The sequence below is a fragment of the Augochlora pura genome, chromosome 8 (genome assembly GCF_028453695.1).
Source record: "Augochlora pura isolate Apur16 chromosome 8, APUR_v2.2.1, whole genome shotgun sequence".
Classification (NCBI taxonomy): Eukaryota; Metazoa; Arthropoda; class Insecta; order Hymenoptera; family Halictidae; genus Augochlora; species Augochlora pura.
In genome coordinates, this window is record NC_135779.1 from 6,439,379 (window position 1) to 6,455,930 (window position 16,552).

Below are 16,552 nucleotides of genomic sequence, written 5' to 3' on the forward strand. Positions count from 1 at the left end.
CGGCCGATTCTGCCTACGCGCCGATCCGTCCGCCCGATCCTTTGACCCAGAAATCGAAGCGGCGTGCTCGGGGGACCGTGCGATTTCCGACCGGCTTGCGCCGGCGACGTATCCGAAATAGTTATGTAAATGGCCGTTCCCCGATGCAAACACGGTTGCCGGGGCTGTTGCATTTTGCATGTTCAATTGCGCCGAGGACACCGGCATTGTTCCGTGCCGACGAAACCTGGAAACTCGGCGAGAGCCCCCTCTCTCTCTCTCTCTCTTTTTCTCTGGCGCTCTCTGTCTTTCTTTCTCTTTCTTTTTCTGTCTATTTCTCTCCTTATTTCTCTATTTAATTTTCTGGCTATTTCCCTTTTTATTTCTCTGTCTATTTCTTTCCCTTTTTAATTCTATATTTCTCTCTTTATTTCTTTCTTTATTTCTCTGTCTATTTCACTGCCTATTTCTCTCTTTATTTCTTTCTTTATTTCTCTGTCTATTTCACTGCCTATTTCTCTATTTATTTCTCTCTTTAATTCTCTGTCTATTTCCCTCTTTATTTCTGCATCTATTTCTCTATTTAATTCTCAGTCTATTTCTCTTTTTATTTTTCTATATTTCTCTCTTTTTCTATCTCTATCTCTCTATCTTTCTTTCTCTGCTCTCTTTTTCTTTCTCTATCTCTCCTTCGTTCTTTCTTCCTCTCCCTCGGTTGTCCCATTCATCCGATCCCGTTTGAAAAATACAGGACGTACAAAGAGCTGATTTCTCCAGAGAGCTGTCGCCCCACCGGCGAGGCTAAGCACGTTACAGCACACGGCGTCGACTACTTGGGCGGTTCTGTTGCCACTAGCAAGGTTTCGCCGATCAGCTTATTTTCGAGTAATTGAAGGGCGTCCGGTCGTGCGGAGAAGGCCTGCTGTTGTGTGCGCTACCGAACGGCAACCTTCGGCGACGATCAGGCCGTCGCGACGGCCGCCGCGATTCGTCGAGAAATCGGTCGCGATCCGCCGAGACGATCAAGGATCACCGGCTGCCGCGGAATTATCCTGACGATCGGCCGAGTAATCGAGCCTTGTACGATTTTTTTTCTGGTAATCGAGGCGATTATTGTCTTTCAGTAAGGAGGGCTGAGTGAGAGATTGCTGTTTTAGGGTTGAAAGATTGATTTTTGTTTTAGGGTATCGAGGTGGATTTTTGTTTTATGGTTGTTAGATAGATTTTAATTTTATGGTTGTGAGATAGATATTTTTGTTTTGTGGTTGTTATAATAGTTGGTTTTTTGTTTCATGGTTATTACAATAGCTAGATATTATTTTTATTTCCGATATTTATATCTCGACATTTTATCTATCAACAATCGTCCAACGCGTCGACCGCGGCTAATTGCCGTAGATCAACGCCGTCATTTTTCTAGCAATCGTCGAATATCGCCCGCGGGGGGTTTGCCGTTTCGCGTCGTGGGAGTGCGTCATAGCGAATTCCAGTCGAATTTTTCCGGAGCTCGCTCGCTCGCAAATATGTCCGCGGCGACGAGGTGTGCGCGCACCTGCGCGACGGTATTGAATCGAGAGGCCCCGCCGGACAGGTACGCATTAGGGCCCCGGTCGCCGCCGCCGATCCCCACGTGTGTACCCGGCGCGTATACCGTGGACAAACCCGCGGGAGAGCCGCGGCATGCATGAGAGTTGATACCGTTTCGAAAAAATCGCCCGATGGAAATTAATGGAACTCTGTTTCTACCGTCGTACGGCCGTGGTATGCGAGAGGCTAATTTGTTTCTGGGCAGCGGCCAGGCCGCTCCGGGGTCCGGCCCGGCGCGAGACCGTCCGCGGGAAAGCGGTGCCGAGCGCAAGGAACGACCGGAATGCCGTGTTAATGTTCCAGGCAATTAGAGGATTCTGCGGGGATGCTCCGAATATCAGCGTTGAAAGTAATGTCGCGCGGACGAGGCTGGCTCGCGGTGACGCGCGAGTCGTTTTGTTGGGGATTCGTGGTTGAAGGAGACCGCGATTATTGAGGGATTTGATTTTTCGAGGAACGACGCGATTTTTATGGATCGACCCGATTATTGAAGGATCGAAGCGATTTTTGAAGCATTGACGCGATTTTTAAATCATTAATTCGATTTTTTGGGGATCTGAATAATCTCAGTCACTCTCAGTTATATTTTCGTTAAAATCTCACCCAGCGTTCAAGTATTAATATTACCTTGAAACTCTTAATTATTGTCTTCGACTTCTGTCGCCATATTTGTCCTATTATACTGCGTCTATAATAACGTCAATTATGGTCTCACTATAGCCGTCTCAGAGTAATAATATTTGACACGACACTCAATAAAAACCTTCTTTCCCTCTACTAAAACACAATCCACTACCCAATAAATATATTTTTTCCCATTTTCAACCTTGTCCACGACTTTTCTGCAGAAAATCGGCGCGATTTTTCCGCGAGGCTACCTCGCCATCTAGATCGGCGATTGACGCAACAAACGTCCCGGGTAACGTAATAACCGCCGTAGGCAGATCGGTAGCCAGTGATTCCCCTAATTAGCTGGAGCGTGACGCTATTCAAATATTGAAAAACGCGTAACCGGTGGCACGCAACGAGATTCTCAAGAGAGAGAGAGAGAGAGAGAGAGAGAGAGTGAGAGAGAGGAGAGGAGAGAGAGCGCTCGAGAGCCGAGCACACATTAGACAGCGCGAGCGCGGCCGGTTCCCCGAGGCTTCCCGATCATGGAAAAACTTTCACCGGCGCGCTAAAAATACAGGCCGCATTATTTGCTCGTTATAAGTCGGCCACGCCACTGCCGCCGCCGCCACTGCGGCACGGGGGCAACGAAATATAAAAGTGTCGCCGCGGCGCGGAACAAGCGAAAATAGCCGGGGCCCCCGCGAGCACGTTCGGTTTCCGTTCGATGTAAAAATACGGTTTCTGCGTAGAGTCGCGACGTCTCGCGGTTCGCGCTAGTGAACCGGCGGCTTTATCGCGAGAAGAGAGAGAGACAGAGAGAGAAATTGAGAGGCAGAGAGAAATACAGAGAAATGGAGAGAGACAAATAGAAATAGAGAGAAAAGGAAAGACAGAGCAAGAGAGAGAGAGAGAGAGAGAGAGAGAGAGAGAGAAATTGAAAGACAGAGTGAAATATGTACCAAGAAATGGAGAGAGAGACTGAGAGAAATACAGAGAAAAAGAGAGAGAGGCAAACAGAAATAGAGAGAAAAGGAGATACAGAGCGAGGGAGAGAAATAAAGAGAAAATGAGAGGGAGAGGGGAGCGATACGGGGAAGCCAACATAGCAATCGCGATGCTTACTCCCGCGTGGCGTATCCAAGCAGCCCGTTTCCTGCATCCTTTGATTCGCTGAAACGTCGCTGAAAAAATGTTTCATCAAGATATCGAACGGTCAGCGACCGATTCGACTCGCGTCCGACTTCAACCCCTCGGTCCGAGCTCTCGCCGTTCACACGGAGCAAAAGATCGCTATATACCTTGCTTGCTAGAGCTGGAGGATTGGCTCTATATTGCCTCCGATAAATTAAAAAAATTATTGAAATTGTTCTGTCGGTAGCTTCCTATATAAACTAATTTTTTATTTTTAGAAGTACAATATGAAATATATAGTCTACAATATAAACTCTCAGAAGCATAAAAATTTAGTGATACCAAATAAGTTTGAAAAGTATACTAGTTTTAAAACGCATTACTCCCGCGGTACAATAAAGATACGATAATAAAATACGATGTAATAAAGATGGTAATAAAATGCGACAATGATAAAAATAACTGCGATAGACTTTGCAAGTTGACGACAGCAACCACTGGTTTTTATTTAAAGGAATGAGCGAGTCGAAATTGTTTGGTCCGTTCAAAGCAGAACAAACCCCTTTTAAATCACATTTAAATCATCTCCGCCTAAATCGACCATCTAACCTCAAAAGACACCAATAACTATCGATATCTGTCCACCCCCCATCCCCCAGCCATTCAGCGCGAAATCTTCGCTCGGGGCGGTTATGGAACCAGATCGATTTTGCGGGGGGGAGAAACAAGGCAAAAAGGTGAACGAGAGGTCCCAGGGGAGGTTTCGGCTGGGTCCACGGCGGGCACACCCGATCGGCCGGCAGAGATACCGGCAACCCCGAATAATTATCGGCGTAACCGCAATCCATCTTTGACGTAACTTGTTATTTCCAAGTAGAACCGGATACGCGGGGCGCGATACGATCGGGGGCCCGGTTATTTCGACGATTCCCAGAGGTTTCACTGGGGCCCCGGGACCGCTCGACGGGACCTCTTTCCTCCCTGTACACGCGGCTTACGGTTGCAGGTTGCAAAGGAGCGCGGAGGCTGGCTTCGGGAGGAAAAGGGAGAAGAAACGCGGAGGGAGGAGAAGGAGAAGGCGTGCAGCGAAGCAGAGGAAAACGGAGGAGAGAGCAGAGGAGAGAGCAGAGAAGAGAGAAGAGAAGAGAAGAGAAGAGGAGAGAAGAGAAGAGGAGAGAAGGGAAGAGAAGAGGAGAGCGGAGGAGAGGAGCAAAGAGAAAAGAAAAGAGAAGGAGAGGACGAGGTTGTAGGGCCGGCGCGGCGGTGGCAGCGAGGGAGGGCCCGAGGAGGCGGAGGGGGATGGGGAAGGTTTCTCGATCGCGAGCGAATTCTTCTCACGGTTGCGAGAGCGGAGTTTCGTCGGCGGACGCGTGGGCGGACCGGCGAATAATGCCGGTCTTGTATTTTTAAACCCTCGCACGGAATCGGCATCTCCGTGGAGAGATGCCGGGTCACTCTGCACGTTGCACAGAGCTCCCGCTTGCAGCGCGAGAGCGCACCTTTCTCTTTTTCTTCCTGTTATTCGGGAGGGGGCCCGAAGAGAGGAGGGCCTCTCTCTCTCGCCGCGCCGCGCCGCGCCGCGCGCCGAACGGGCCCTCCTCGCTTCGGTTGCCGCCGCGCCAGCGAAAACGATCTCACGGTCCCCGGCCGGGCCCCCGCTCGGGGCCCGCTCCGCGCCCGCGTTAGCCCGCGATCCTCGAATGAATTATCGAGCCTTCCAGAGCGTGGAACGCCGCGCGGCCCGGGTGACCGCCCGGAGGAAAAAACCCGAGACAGGGGTCCCCCGCGCGCGCGCGCGCGCGCGATATTACCGGCGTTACTTTTCGGTAAGCCGGGGATACGCCGTGGGAACCGGGGACCGGCTACCGCAATTAGGAGCCCTCTCCTCATCCTCTACGGGGCCAGTGCTCCTCGGACCAAACCGATTTCCTCCGTCTTCCCTGTGTTGCTCTTTTAGCCGGGACCGACGTGTATACGCAAGTATCCCTGTCGCGGGACCGAATATTTGCTGCACCGTGTCTCCTACCATACAGCGCCTCTCCCTCCCCTCTTCTCTCTCTCTCTCTCATACTCTTATTACTTTTTTCTCTCTCTTCTCTCTCTCTGGCTCTCTACCATTTCATTTTCTCGGTTCGCGTTATCGGTGATACACGCTTATTTACGTCTGCGGGGAACATTGTGTATGCTCGAATTGCAAACGGTCGGCAACAGGTGGGAGGTAATTTAACCCTTTCCGTGTGCGATACAGAGAGAGAGAATGCTGACTGACTCCTACACGCGGCCCTAGTCGATTAAGTTGATCAAAACTGTTCTTGTAAATTTTTCAGTGACTATTATACCGTTTGATATAGCTGACTAAGGAAGACTTATTAACTGTACAAAATTTCAACCCTGTAATTTGTCCACCGATTTCACCCTTTTGGTAGCTTCTTAAAATTTTGAGAAATATGCGACTTATTTTGGATATTAAGACGCAATATTATAGAATTTTTAATATTAATAATATGGGGCTCGATGCCCAAAATAAGCCTTATTTTATTTAAAATTTTAGGAGTGTCATCAAAGAAGAGAAATTGGCCCGAAGCACGCAGTCTAATTTACCCTATATTTTACCTCGAGATTCCCAAAAGTGATTAAAGGACAATTGAACACTCACCTCGTCAAGGGCCATGGAGAAGGCGCCGGATATGGCGAGACCTTGGCGGTCCTTTAGACCGCCCTTGATCGCGGTGAGGTATCCAATGGTGAGGTTCTGGTGCTTCCTTAGCTGGGCGCCAGTCTTCGGGTGGGTCTCCCTTGAGAGCGCCTGCTGTCCGGCCCCGGGTGACCCTGGTTCGGCCAGGCCCAGGACCAGAGGGCTGCTGGCCAGCAGCAGCAACACCAGCAGGGCCCGCGATCTGCTGCCGTGCGGCCGCGTGTGCACCGGTTGCTGTTGTTGTTGTTGGTCTTGCTGCCGGTGCCGTCGGTTGCGTTCCTGATCGGGTTCCTGGCGACGGGGAGGCCTGCGGCGGCTCGGCTGTACTGGCGGGCCGGGGCGCATGGCCGCCGCCGCCACCGGTCAGCACCGCCTCCCTCCCGTTCACCTGAAAACCAAAAACCACCCCCTTAATACTCCACGAATCTTCAGATGACAATAATAATTCAGATAATAATGATTCAATAAGAATTCAGTGAGAATTAGTAGAAGGTGATAATAATTGAGATTTAATGAAAATTAATAGAAGATAATAACTAATAATAGATAATAACTAACGTCAGAAGGGAGGATTTTTCGGACGCGAAAAAGACAATGGCGTTAACACTGAGAAATATAGGAACTCGCAGCTAATGCTTTGGATTTTATTAAGTAGATTCTGAAATAAATACAAGAACGAATTTTAAGGAAAATTAATTGCATTGATCACTTCTTCTATAAACTTAACACCTCCCACCCATTTTAGAAAATCGACTCGTTAACCACGACACACCTCAGAATGTACCCCAAGGCTTCGATATTTCGGCGCTGATTTATTATAGCGTTCTTTCATAGATCGGGGTCGGAGCGACGCAGAACACGTTTCACCCTAGCGAATGCTCAAGTACTCACCCACCGTGAGAGCTCGATTACAGAGTCAATACAGTCCGGTACGCTTTCATTCGTAGCTCGTGTGCCAACAACACACGGTCGCACTTGATACATAGAGAGAGAGAGAGAGAGAGAGGGGGGGGGGGGGTGGGCAGGCGCTCGTGTTTTTAGTGCCTTATCTTTCCGCATTTTTGCCGATTCTGGAGAGCCATCGCCGAGATACAAGTGCTCGACTCAGAAGTGCCGTTTCGACGCTATCTTTCCCGGCTGAACGCACTTATCATCGGCCGGCACTTACGCCGGCTGAGTCATCGCATGTGCCATCTGCGGCGCGGCTAATAATAACCGATATATACCCCCTAAAACGATAGAAACGCCGCTCTCGTCTACTCGCGAGCAACGCTTATGATTCTTCCTATTGATCCAGATTTTCGCGTCGATTCAGGTTTCCCCAATCATCCAAATTTTCCCATCGATCACAATTTTCGCGTCGACCACGATTTTCCCATCGATCACGATTTTCCCATCGACCACGATTTTCCCATCGATCACAATTTTCCCATCGATCACGATTTTCCCATCGATCCAAATTTTCCTATCGATCACGATTTTCCCCTCGATCACAAATTTCACATCGATTCAGATTTTCGCGTGGATCACAGCGTGCGAATGGTGGATCGAGCGAGATCGTTCTTCCCGCGTCCGATCGTATTCATCGCGATCTAATCGCCGCGAGCGACCTTGCCGCCGCGCGAAAACTGAGCCAAGCCGGCCAGCGAAAGAATCCGCGTCGCGTGTTCCAGTCATTATCTCCCCGATCGGGTATCGATGATGTCCAGGAAGTCTTGCGTCAGAGCAAAGTCATCCGCGCGGGAACGGCCAAGAATAAAACCGGGCGATCCTTTTTTCCCAGCTTTGTAATCTCGAGGTAGATATCTGTTAAATATTAGGGTGTCCCATAAGTTTCTTCCCTTTTTTTGATGCGAAATTAATACACGATATTTGCTGTTTAACCTGGATTTATTATATTATATATATAACGTTCTTCCATCTCTCAGGAAGTCTCATTATTAACCCTCTTTCCAAAATTGCATTATTTATTTCAAGTCACGACATCCAGGGCGATATAGAATATTGCAAAAAATTATCGTATCGTGTTTTTAGGTTTCTATTTCGTCTATTTAGGTATTCATCACAATTTTCGTAAAATTCCAAAAATTTCAACCGTGAAAATTGCCGGTCAGCAAAGTGTTAAAAACGAAGGTCATTTTAATGAAACATTGTCCAAGATGCAAACTGTCTAAAAAATTTCTCTTGTCGATGTTATATCGAAGTTATGTTTATTGTCTATGTTCACGAAGATATATGGTTGTTACAGTGTGATCTAATTCATTTACGTCGTGGCCCGTTTTCTTCGTCAGCGGAGAACACCTCCGAGCACGCGGAATCGCGGCGCGGCCCCGATTCGCGGAAGCAATGTCGAGGAAACAATATCGAGGAAGCGTCAGACGTGTAAATCACGATCGAGCGATTGCAACGCGGGGGGGAACAGAGGCTTCCGGAAACAGAACGGTGTGGAAACATTGTGCAATCGCCGCAACCGAGCGGCCGCTGCTTAATCGGTCTCTCGCGGTTTTTGCCGCAAAGACGTTCGGATGCTGTGCGTTCGATCGCTTTGCACTTTAATTGTTTTGCGTGCTCTTGTGCAACTGTGTGCACGACTGTACACTGTGTTGCACTGTATGCTGTACGAGCATACTTGACGCGGTCGGGTGAAATATGGTTGCAAATTAGTTTGATCTTTATTTTTGTTGAAGTTGGTTTCAAAGAGGGTTTCCTATTTATTTATTCTATTATTATCTTTTATTATTATCTTTTACTATTAAAAATTATCTCGTCGTATCAAGGATATTATAAAAAATAAAGGGACACTAAGAGGGTTTATTAAACTAATCTCTCCAACATCTGAAAAAAATTTAGATCGCCAGACTCGACTATAGAAAATTGATTCCATTTTAAAAGGCGTTCGATTTCGCGAATTGAAACGAAATTCAATTTTTCTATTATTAAAATCTAGTGTAGGGGTAGTAAATGGAGATGATCAAAAAATAAAAATTATCTCGTCGTATCGAGGATGTTATTAAAAATAAAGAGGCACTAAGAGGGTCAATAAAAAAATCTCTGAACCGTCTCAAAAAAATTTTAGATCGAAAGGCGCAACTGTAGACAATTTTTTCCATTTTAAAAGGCGTTCGATCTCGCGACTCTCTGCGCGTAAAAGCGCTGAATAATGGAAACGAAAGACGCCGCGTCGTTTGTTACCGACGTCCGTTTGAGAGCCCCTGGACCATAAAACGCGACGAGATTGCCGCGTTATTAATACGCGGGATAGAGGCGGCGCGGCGAGACAGACCCAACAATGCCCCGATGAAATTTCGCAACGCGGCTGCCGATCCCGGGGAAAAATAACGCAGTCGTCTCACGACGCGGAACGATTCCGCGTTCAGGTCTCTCGAGAAACGGCGGCGGCGGCAACACGTGGGGGACCCCGGGGACACACCTGTTGCGGGTTACGTAACCGAGACCTGCGGAGAGCTCCGTAGGCGACTCACTACTCCGCCGGAGCGAGCTTAGAGGCCTGCAACGACACGACATAACCCGACCAACAATAAAGACGTCTTCTCTCCACTTGATGCACGGTGTCATTCACCAGACTCGGACGCGGAACTTTCGACTCCGTCATCCCCCGTCGCACCCCTCTGGACGAATCGCACCGCGATTCGATTGTGTCCGAATATGAAGTATTCGACTTCGTGTATTCTAAATCATCTCTTTTGCATCGAGTATTTGATAATTTAAAAAATTATATGTTATCAAGAATCGAATTAAATTTAGAGTATATTTTAGCTTCTACTGCGAATTCTAGGTTATGCAGTCGAATATAGGATATTTGAGGAATTTTAAATGTAAGTGTTAAAGTAGTATACTTAGTGTAGTTGTGACTGTGTTAGTCGCAGTGTAATTGTCGCTGAATCAAGTACTTTTAAAATGGAATTAATTATTATCAAGAATAGAGTTTAATTTAGAGTATATTCTAATTCCTACTATAAAATCAAAGTTATGCGATTATACTAAGTTTTAAAGTTACAATAATCAATAAAACAAATTGCCAGAAATTCTATATATAGATCATGTATAGTATATAAAAATTGTATTATACATAGATATTCGTATGTCCAAGCAGCGTGCTCTTGTTTGCGAAAACTGTAACGAAGCCTGCATCGAATTTGATTACGTACATTTGTATCATCAAACTCGATTAATTACCATTTTTCATGCAAATGCCGAGTTACGAGACGCGCGAATGCATAAACATCCGCGGTCTATTAATAGACCCGATGGAAGAAAGAGGAGTTCTATATTTCTTGCCGGCCGTACGGTTACACCGAAGGCCTAGCCGTCACAAGTGGAAAAGTCAAAGTCATTAGCGCTTAATGTCTTCGAAACGCTGCGGCACCGCGCATTCGCTCAGGTTCGGCTCTCTCCGACTCTCTTGTCTCACAGCCACGCTCGAAATTCTACCGATCGAATTAATAAAGCGCTGTCGAAAGCGAAAAATTCCTACACGCTCCGGGGGCGCGACACAAACATTTTCCTTTATTCGATATCAGGAAGAAATGGGACATTGTTCTCCGGTGAACGAATCTCGCGGAGGAACACCACAGCCGCCGCGCTCGTTGCCCAACACCGGGCTTATCTCTATTACAAAATTCTCGAACGCCACCGGCGACGAGGCTTTGTTTCGTAATCGCGTAATACTAGTTTTTCCGTAGGTTTTTTCCGCGCCGTAGGGAACTTTGGCGTACTCGAACCAGCGAATTTGTTAACTCTGTGTTAAGCCTGTGCGTCGAATTTGAGACGCGGACGACGTTTACTCTTGAATTTTCGTCTCGAAGATCCACCTAAGCCTAAAATCTCGTCGCTCGATGCTTTCGTCACTGTCTCTGCTCATCTCGAAAGAGCTTTCATCCGACAATCTGCTCCAGCGCCGAGAAAATGGAACTTTCGCCGCCGATTTGACGAAACTCTCGTCGATTTCGAGCGACGCTGTTGGAGGATCCAATTCACGCGTTCGACGCGAGGGAAGAGCATTCCCGTGTCACGTGCTCCGAGCATGCTCCGCCGGAGCAATAAAAACTCCGAATTTCTAATAAGACCCCGGCAGCGGAGACGCCGACTCCCGGGAGATTGATGTTAATTAAACCAAGAATTTCTGTCGCTTCGGAATACATCCTTGTCGACACACTTCTCTCTGTCCACCGATCTCTTCACCTCCTCCTCCTCCTCCTCCCCCTTTGGTTGTTCCACGGATCCCCCGGACCAGTGGAAAAATTGCATCGACGCTATACGCGCGCTTCTAGGTGACGCACGGTGCACCGAACCGGGAACAAACATCGAAAAGCCTCTCAAAGTCGTCGTATTGATTCGAACACTGTATCTTATACCGTGTCGAAATGTCTAGATAATCGTGTTTGTGTACGGAGAGTTCGAAAAATCCAGCGGAAGGCTGATTCTCGGAACAATAATACTATTTAGTTGTGTTGCTTTGTAGATGAAGCTCGTAAGCGCGGATAAATAATTTGTTTCAAAATACTATTTCATGAAATAATTTGTATCAGAATACTATTTCATAAAATAATTGTTTCGAAAGATTATTTCACAAAATAATTATTCCAAAGATTATTTCACAAAGTAACTATTGTAGAAAACTATTTCACAAACTTCTAATATAACTTGTCAGCAATTTTCAAAGAAGTCCTTAAAAAATTCGTCCACTAAAAAAACCAAAACAAATAAAACCAAAACAAATCTTCTTTCCAAACAAATCTTCTTTCCAAACATCGTCTCTATATATCTAAATATACGACCATAACAAACGACGCAATACACGAGTCCAGCGCAAATAAAAAAACCATACTGTTCCGCGGTTTCACCATAAACAGAGCCACCTTTTTTCGTCTCTTTCCTAAAAAACGAGCACTTCGACCGTAGAACACGGTTTGGTAAACGATGTCGCGGCGGTGTTTACGCGCGGAGATCGTGTTTCTCGAATCGGGGCACTAAAAGCGTCGGAAACCGTCGAACAAAGTTGACACAGCGGCCGAAACGAAAGTAAATTGGAGCGACGGCTCGCGTTCGGCTCCGAAAATCATCGTCGGCGCCGGCGTCCCTTTATTTACGGACAATCGAGAGACTTTCTACGGCACTTAACCCTTTCGGTACTAGCACTCTGTCCGCCGTGACATTCTCGCTATATTAAGTTTTATTTAAGTTTAAATATAATATAAAATTCCTTTATATAAAGATTTGTCCTAAGTGTTAAATAAAAACTGTGCTTGATAAAACAGTGTTTTTTTAAACAAAAAGGGTTGGTTCTAGCTTACGAAAAATTTAGAGATATTTACATAAAATTCTATTATTTATACCGGTCATCCCATGGACGTCATATCCTTTACTAGACCATGGGGCTCGTCGCACATTCGCTGGATATATCTGGTGCTCGCACCGAAAGGGTTAAGCCGTCCAGACGAATTTCTTTTCCTCTAGGCGAAAAGCAAGCAGGAGTCCCGCTTAACACCGGCTTGATACGTAAAGCAAATTCGGCCCGATAGCGGGCTAAGAATAGCGATGTTTATCGAGCCGGGCGCACGTCACTTCGCCGATGGTGCGGTTACACCTTTGATCGCGTCAGATAAATCATTCGACGCCGATAAGCCCGCCGCGGTCCCCGTGGATCTCTCCTCGCAGCCTCTTCAATTATTCATTCCCATTTAAATCGCTACGGCTGTTCTCCGAAAACGTACGCGAACGTCGTTGCCTCGGGCAAGCGAAATATTTGCGGTTTTTCTGACCGCAGCTTCGACGATTTTTCGTTGGCTATTGTTCGGTCGATTCTGCGAAGCTTTTGGAACTGTGATTCGATGACCGAAATATTGTTATTATTATTATTATTATCTTGTCATGACCGAAATATTGTTATTATTATTATTTTCTCGTGACCAAGATATTATTTTTATTTTCATTTTCTTATGACCAAAATATTATTACTATTATTATCCGAATTTTCAATTTTAATAAAATCCCCAGTAATCTAACAATAATATTACAAATTTTCATTTGAACAACACTATATCGTGCCTTAATTCAACCGGCCCGAATCGCGCCAACAAATCTTCGAAAAGCGCGCGCACCGACCGCCTCGCGTCTGACGTCAAATAGATTGCAGTTCGGATTGCAACAGCTGCACAAGACACCGGCGGTCTCTCCTCCGTATTACCGGCGGCATATTTCCCACCTGGTTTCCCACTGGAATTTTCGCGGTGCCGTGCCGGCCGAGAGAGAATCGGCCGGAAGTGTCGAATCGCGCTGCCTGGCGCGGCGGCATGCGTCAGGCACGCGTTTACGCAACCCAGGGTCAACAGTCGGGCCGGTGCATATCATTTAGATAAACAGTGATAACCGTGCTCGCCGCGGCTGGAATTCGCGCTGTCCGGCGCGATCTATCGATATCTCTCTCTCTCTCTCTCTCGTCCCGGCGATCGCGACGTTAACTCCAGTATCTGTCGCGAAACGATCGACGTGAGCCAGATCGATGGACTGAATGAACGATGGACCCTAAATGATCTGGGGGAACGCGTCGCGATTAATCGTTGCAATACAGGGTGTTTTAAAATTTTGTGACGATTCGGAAATTGGCGATTTTGATGGTGAGGATAGTTGAGGCGATTTTGAACAATTTTTTCCTTTGCGAAAATTTTCTAGGAGGCGTTGGTAAGGAGTTATTAAGGAAAAACGTTTGGCCAATGAGAGGTGAGATTAAGTGGGGCGTGGCGGTAGAGCTAATGAGTAGGAGAGGGCGTTATCTACGCGTTGGATTAGTAGTATCGAGCTTTCAGTACTCGTCTCTCATTGGTCGAGGTTATGAGATATAAAAGGCGAGGTTATTTGGTGCGAGTCGGTAGAACCAATGAGCCAAAGGGGGCGTAATCTATTCGCTGGCTTAGTATCCTTGCGCCTGTAGTACTCGCCTCTCATTGGTCAGCGTTTTTCGTTAATAACTCGCTAACGACGCCTCGCAGAACATTTTTGTAAAGGAAAAAGTTGCTTTAAATAGCCTCAGCTATCCCTCCTTTCTCTATTATTAAACATTTTAGGAAAATTCTATTAAATTAATATTTCCTATTTCTATTAATTTTTTTCTAATTCTATTCTATTAAATTTCTATTCAATCGAAGCAAAATTTGACTCTTCCCTCATCAAGATCTAAAAGTAGAAATAAATACAGAAAATCGGAAAACAACGAAACTCTCAATTTCAAACAAATGAAAGGATTAGCAAATTTTACTTCGTTTCATTCAATTGAAATTGACTCTTCTTTCATCGTGAAAATAATTAAGCTCGAAAAATTGCTGATTAACGTTGTTCTGAAAGAAATCGCAGTGCAAAGAGTTAAACGAGTTTAACGAGAGAATCGAGCGCGTATTGCATCGAAGGAGGAAAGGATTGCGCGGCTTAGGGGCTTTGATTAGAGGACCGGTATCGTTTCATTACGGTGTATCTGTTTGTTTTCCGCACGTGATACGTGTAATACGGGTACTAACGCGCCTCGTCTCTCTACAGTGTATCGTGTTACACGGGGTAATTGAAGAACGATACGCGTACATATATACATACATATATATGTAGTACGAGATGTGCGCGCGTGGGCATTGTCATTATCGCAGGCTACACAGTACATTAGAGTGTTTCGTGCCGATATAATATATCACATTACTACTGTAAACGTTCCAGGGGTGTGGCTCCGTTGGTCACCACAGGATACCTCGATACGCAAAGCCCGGCGCGCGTATGGATCATTTACAATTCACCGGACGACGTGCGCGCCCGCCAATTTCAACTTACATCCCCTCGGTTTACGTGCTCGCGGATCGCGTCCACCCACGCCGGTTATTAAACGCTCGTTCGATCGTCGTGTTACCCGACGATAATATATTTTAAATAGATAGCAAAGATACTATACTAAATAGATCAAAATATTTATTCATATATCTAAATAAATATATAATATATTAAATAGAAAATAAAATACCTATTTCGCGATTTAAAAAAATAAAACACTTCTTCCGTGCTCTACGAAAATAAAATATTTCACGCTTTCCCCATGGATCATTGAAACATACCTTGAATTATTATACTATTTCGCCTAATTTCCAAAGATCCTATTAAAACAATATTTAAAATATTTTCTAATATTAGCATAAATATTATCGCTGGCAATAATTGCACAACAGGTTACCAAACGATACTCTGTTCGCTAGATCATAGAGTATTGCGCACGACGAGCATCTCCATGCATCAACCGCATGAAACAGTAGCGACGTATGAAAGTGTCTCTCGTTCTCTCGTCATTTCCATCTTTCGCTAATACCGCGAAGGCGCATCGGTTCCAAAGTTGCGCAAAGATTACCAAACCTCGAGAACAAGGCACGCGATGCGTCGATGGATGTATCTCCGGCGGGCGCGTGTACCGCGGATTGCGCGACTTTCACGGACGGAAAGGCAATTTAAGTATCTCGTCACGAGAAGCAAACAGAACTTTCAGCGAGGCGGACTTTTATCGTTCCCTGCGCGCGAGTGCATCACGTAGGCGCACGTGGGTCCATCCACCTGAACGAAACACGCCGCCGCCTCCACCTCCTCCCCGCGCGACACGCCACTTATCTTCGCCGCCGTCTTCTAAACGGCTTCGGTCAATATTAAATCATTTCGCGGAGCCTCTTGGCCGGGTATCTTATCTTCGTCACCGAACGCGTGCGATTCGTCGCGGTGATCGTGTTAACCCTTTCCGCTCGAATGGTGACTCTAGAAACTCTAAAAACTCTGGCATTGTTAAAAAAAATTACAAAACTATGAATATAATAAATATAGTACTGTAGATCAAAGACACTATGTTAAAATTGCAGGTAGAACATCTTCGAGCGGAAAGGGTTAATAATCTCATTTCGTTGTCAATTCTTCCTGGTCTACTTTGACTAGCAATCTACATCAGTAAATTACGACAGTCATCAACATTTAAAAAACCATTAAAAGCACAGCTACTATACAAGTCAACTGAACTCAACTCAACTGCATACAGTTAAAATAAATCGCATAAAAACAGGAACACCGTAGATCGTACAGATAAAACGCAATAAATCAAATGGAAATACTGTGAGACTATTAGAAACACTATATATCGGAATCGAGCATAGACCGGCACCGAGTGCAAAGGGTTAATAATCCCGTTGCGTTGTTAATTCTTCCCGGTCTACTTTGAGTTAGCAATTACATCGCACGGTGTTTGCGCAATCGAGAGACGCAGAGAGCAGTGGCGAGCGCGCGGCCGTCACCTCGCCCTTGCCCGTTCATCTATTACGCCCAAGGTGGCAGGTGTAAATTGCAGGAATACCACGATTTCTATGCCGCCGCCGCGCGCGTCAGTTTAATTAGTGCTCCGTAAGCGCGCCGCGCGAAACATTTAATACGCGCGCTGGTAGCGACTTTTCGACGGCGCGGTGCTAATCGACGAACTTTTTCGACCGCGAATCCATTCGTCTCGTTTCGAACGAGTGGTCGAAC

At 46.2% G+C, this 16,552-nt stretch overlaps 1 protein-coding gene across 1 annotated transcript in view; it reads right to left on the reverse strand.

Moving 5' to 3' along the window:
• LOC144474357 (receptor-type guanylate cyclase Gyc76C) overlaps nucleotides 1–16,552 on the reverse strand; it is a 92,672-nt gene that overhangs the window by 47,743 nt on the left and 28,377 nt on the right. The window contains exon 3 of the mRNA XM_078189119.1: nucleotides 5,966–6,392. Within this exon, the coding sequence (XP_078045245.1) occupies nucleotides 5,966–6,349 (384 nt within the window). The 5' untranslated portion in view covers nucleotides 6,350–6,392. The remainder of the gene's footprint in view (nucleotides 1–5,965; nucleotides 6,393–16,552) is intronic.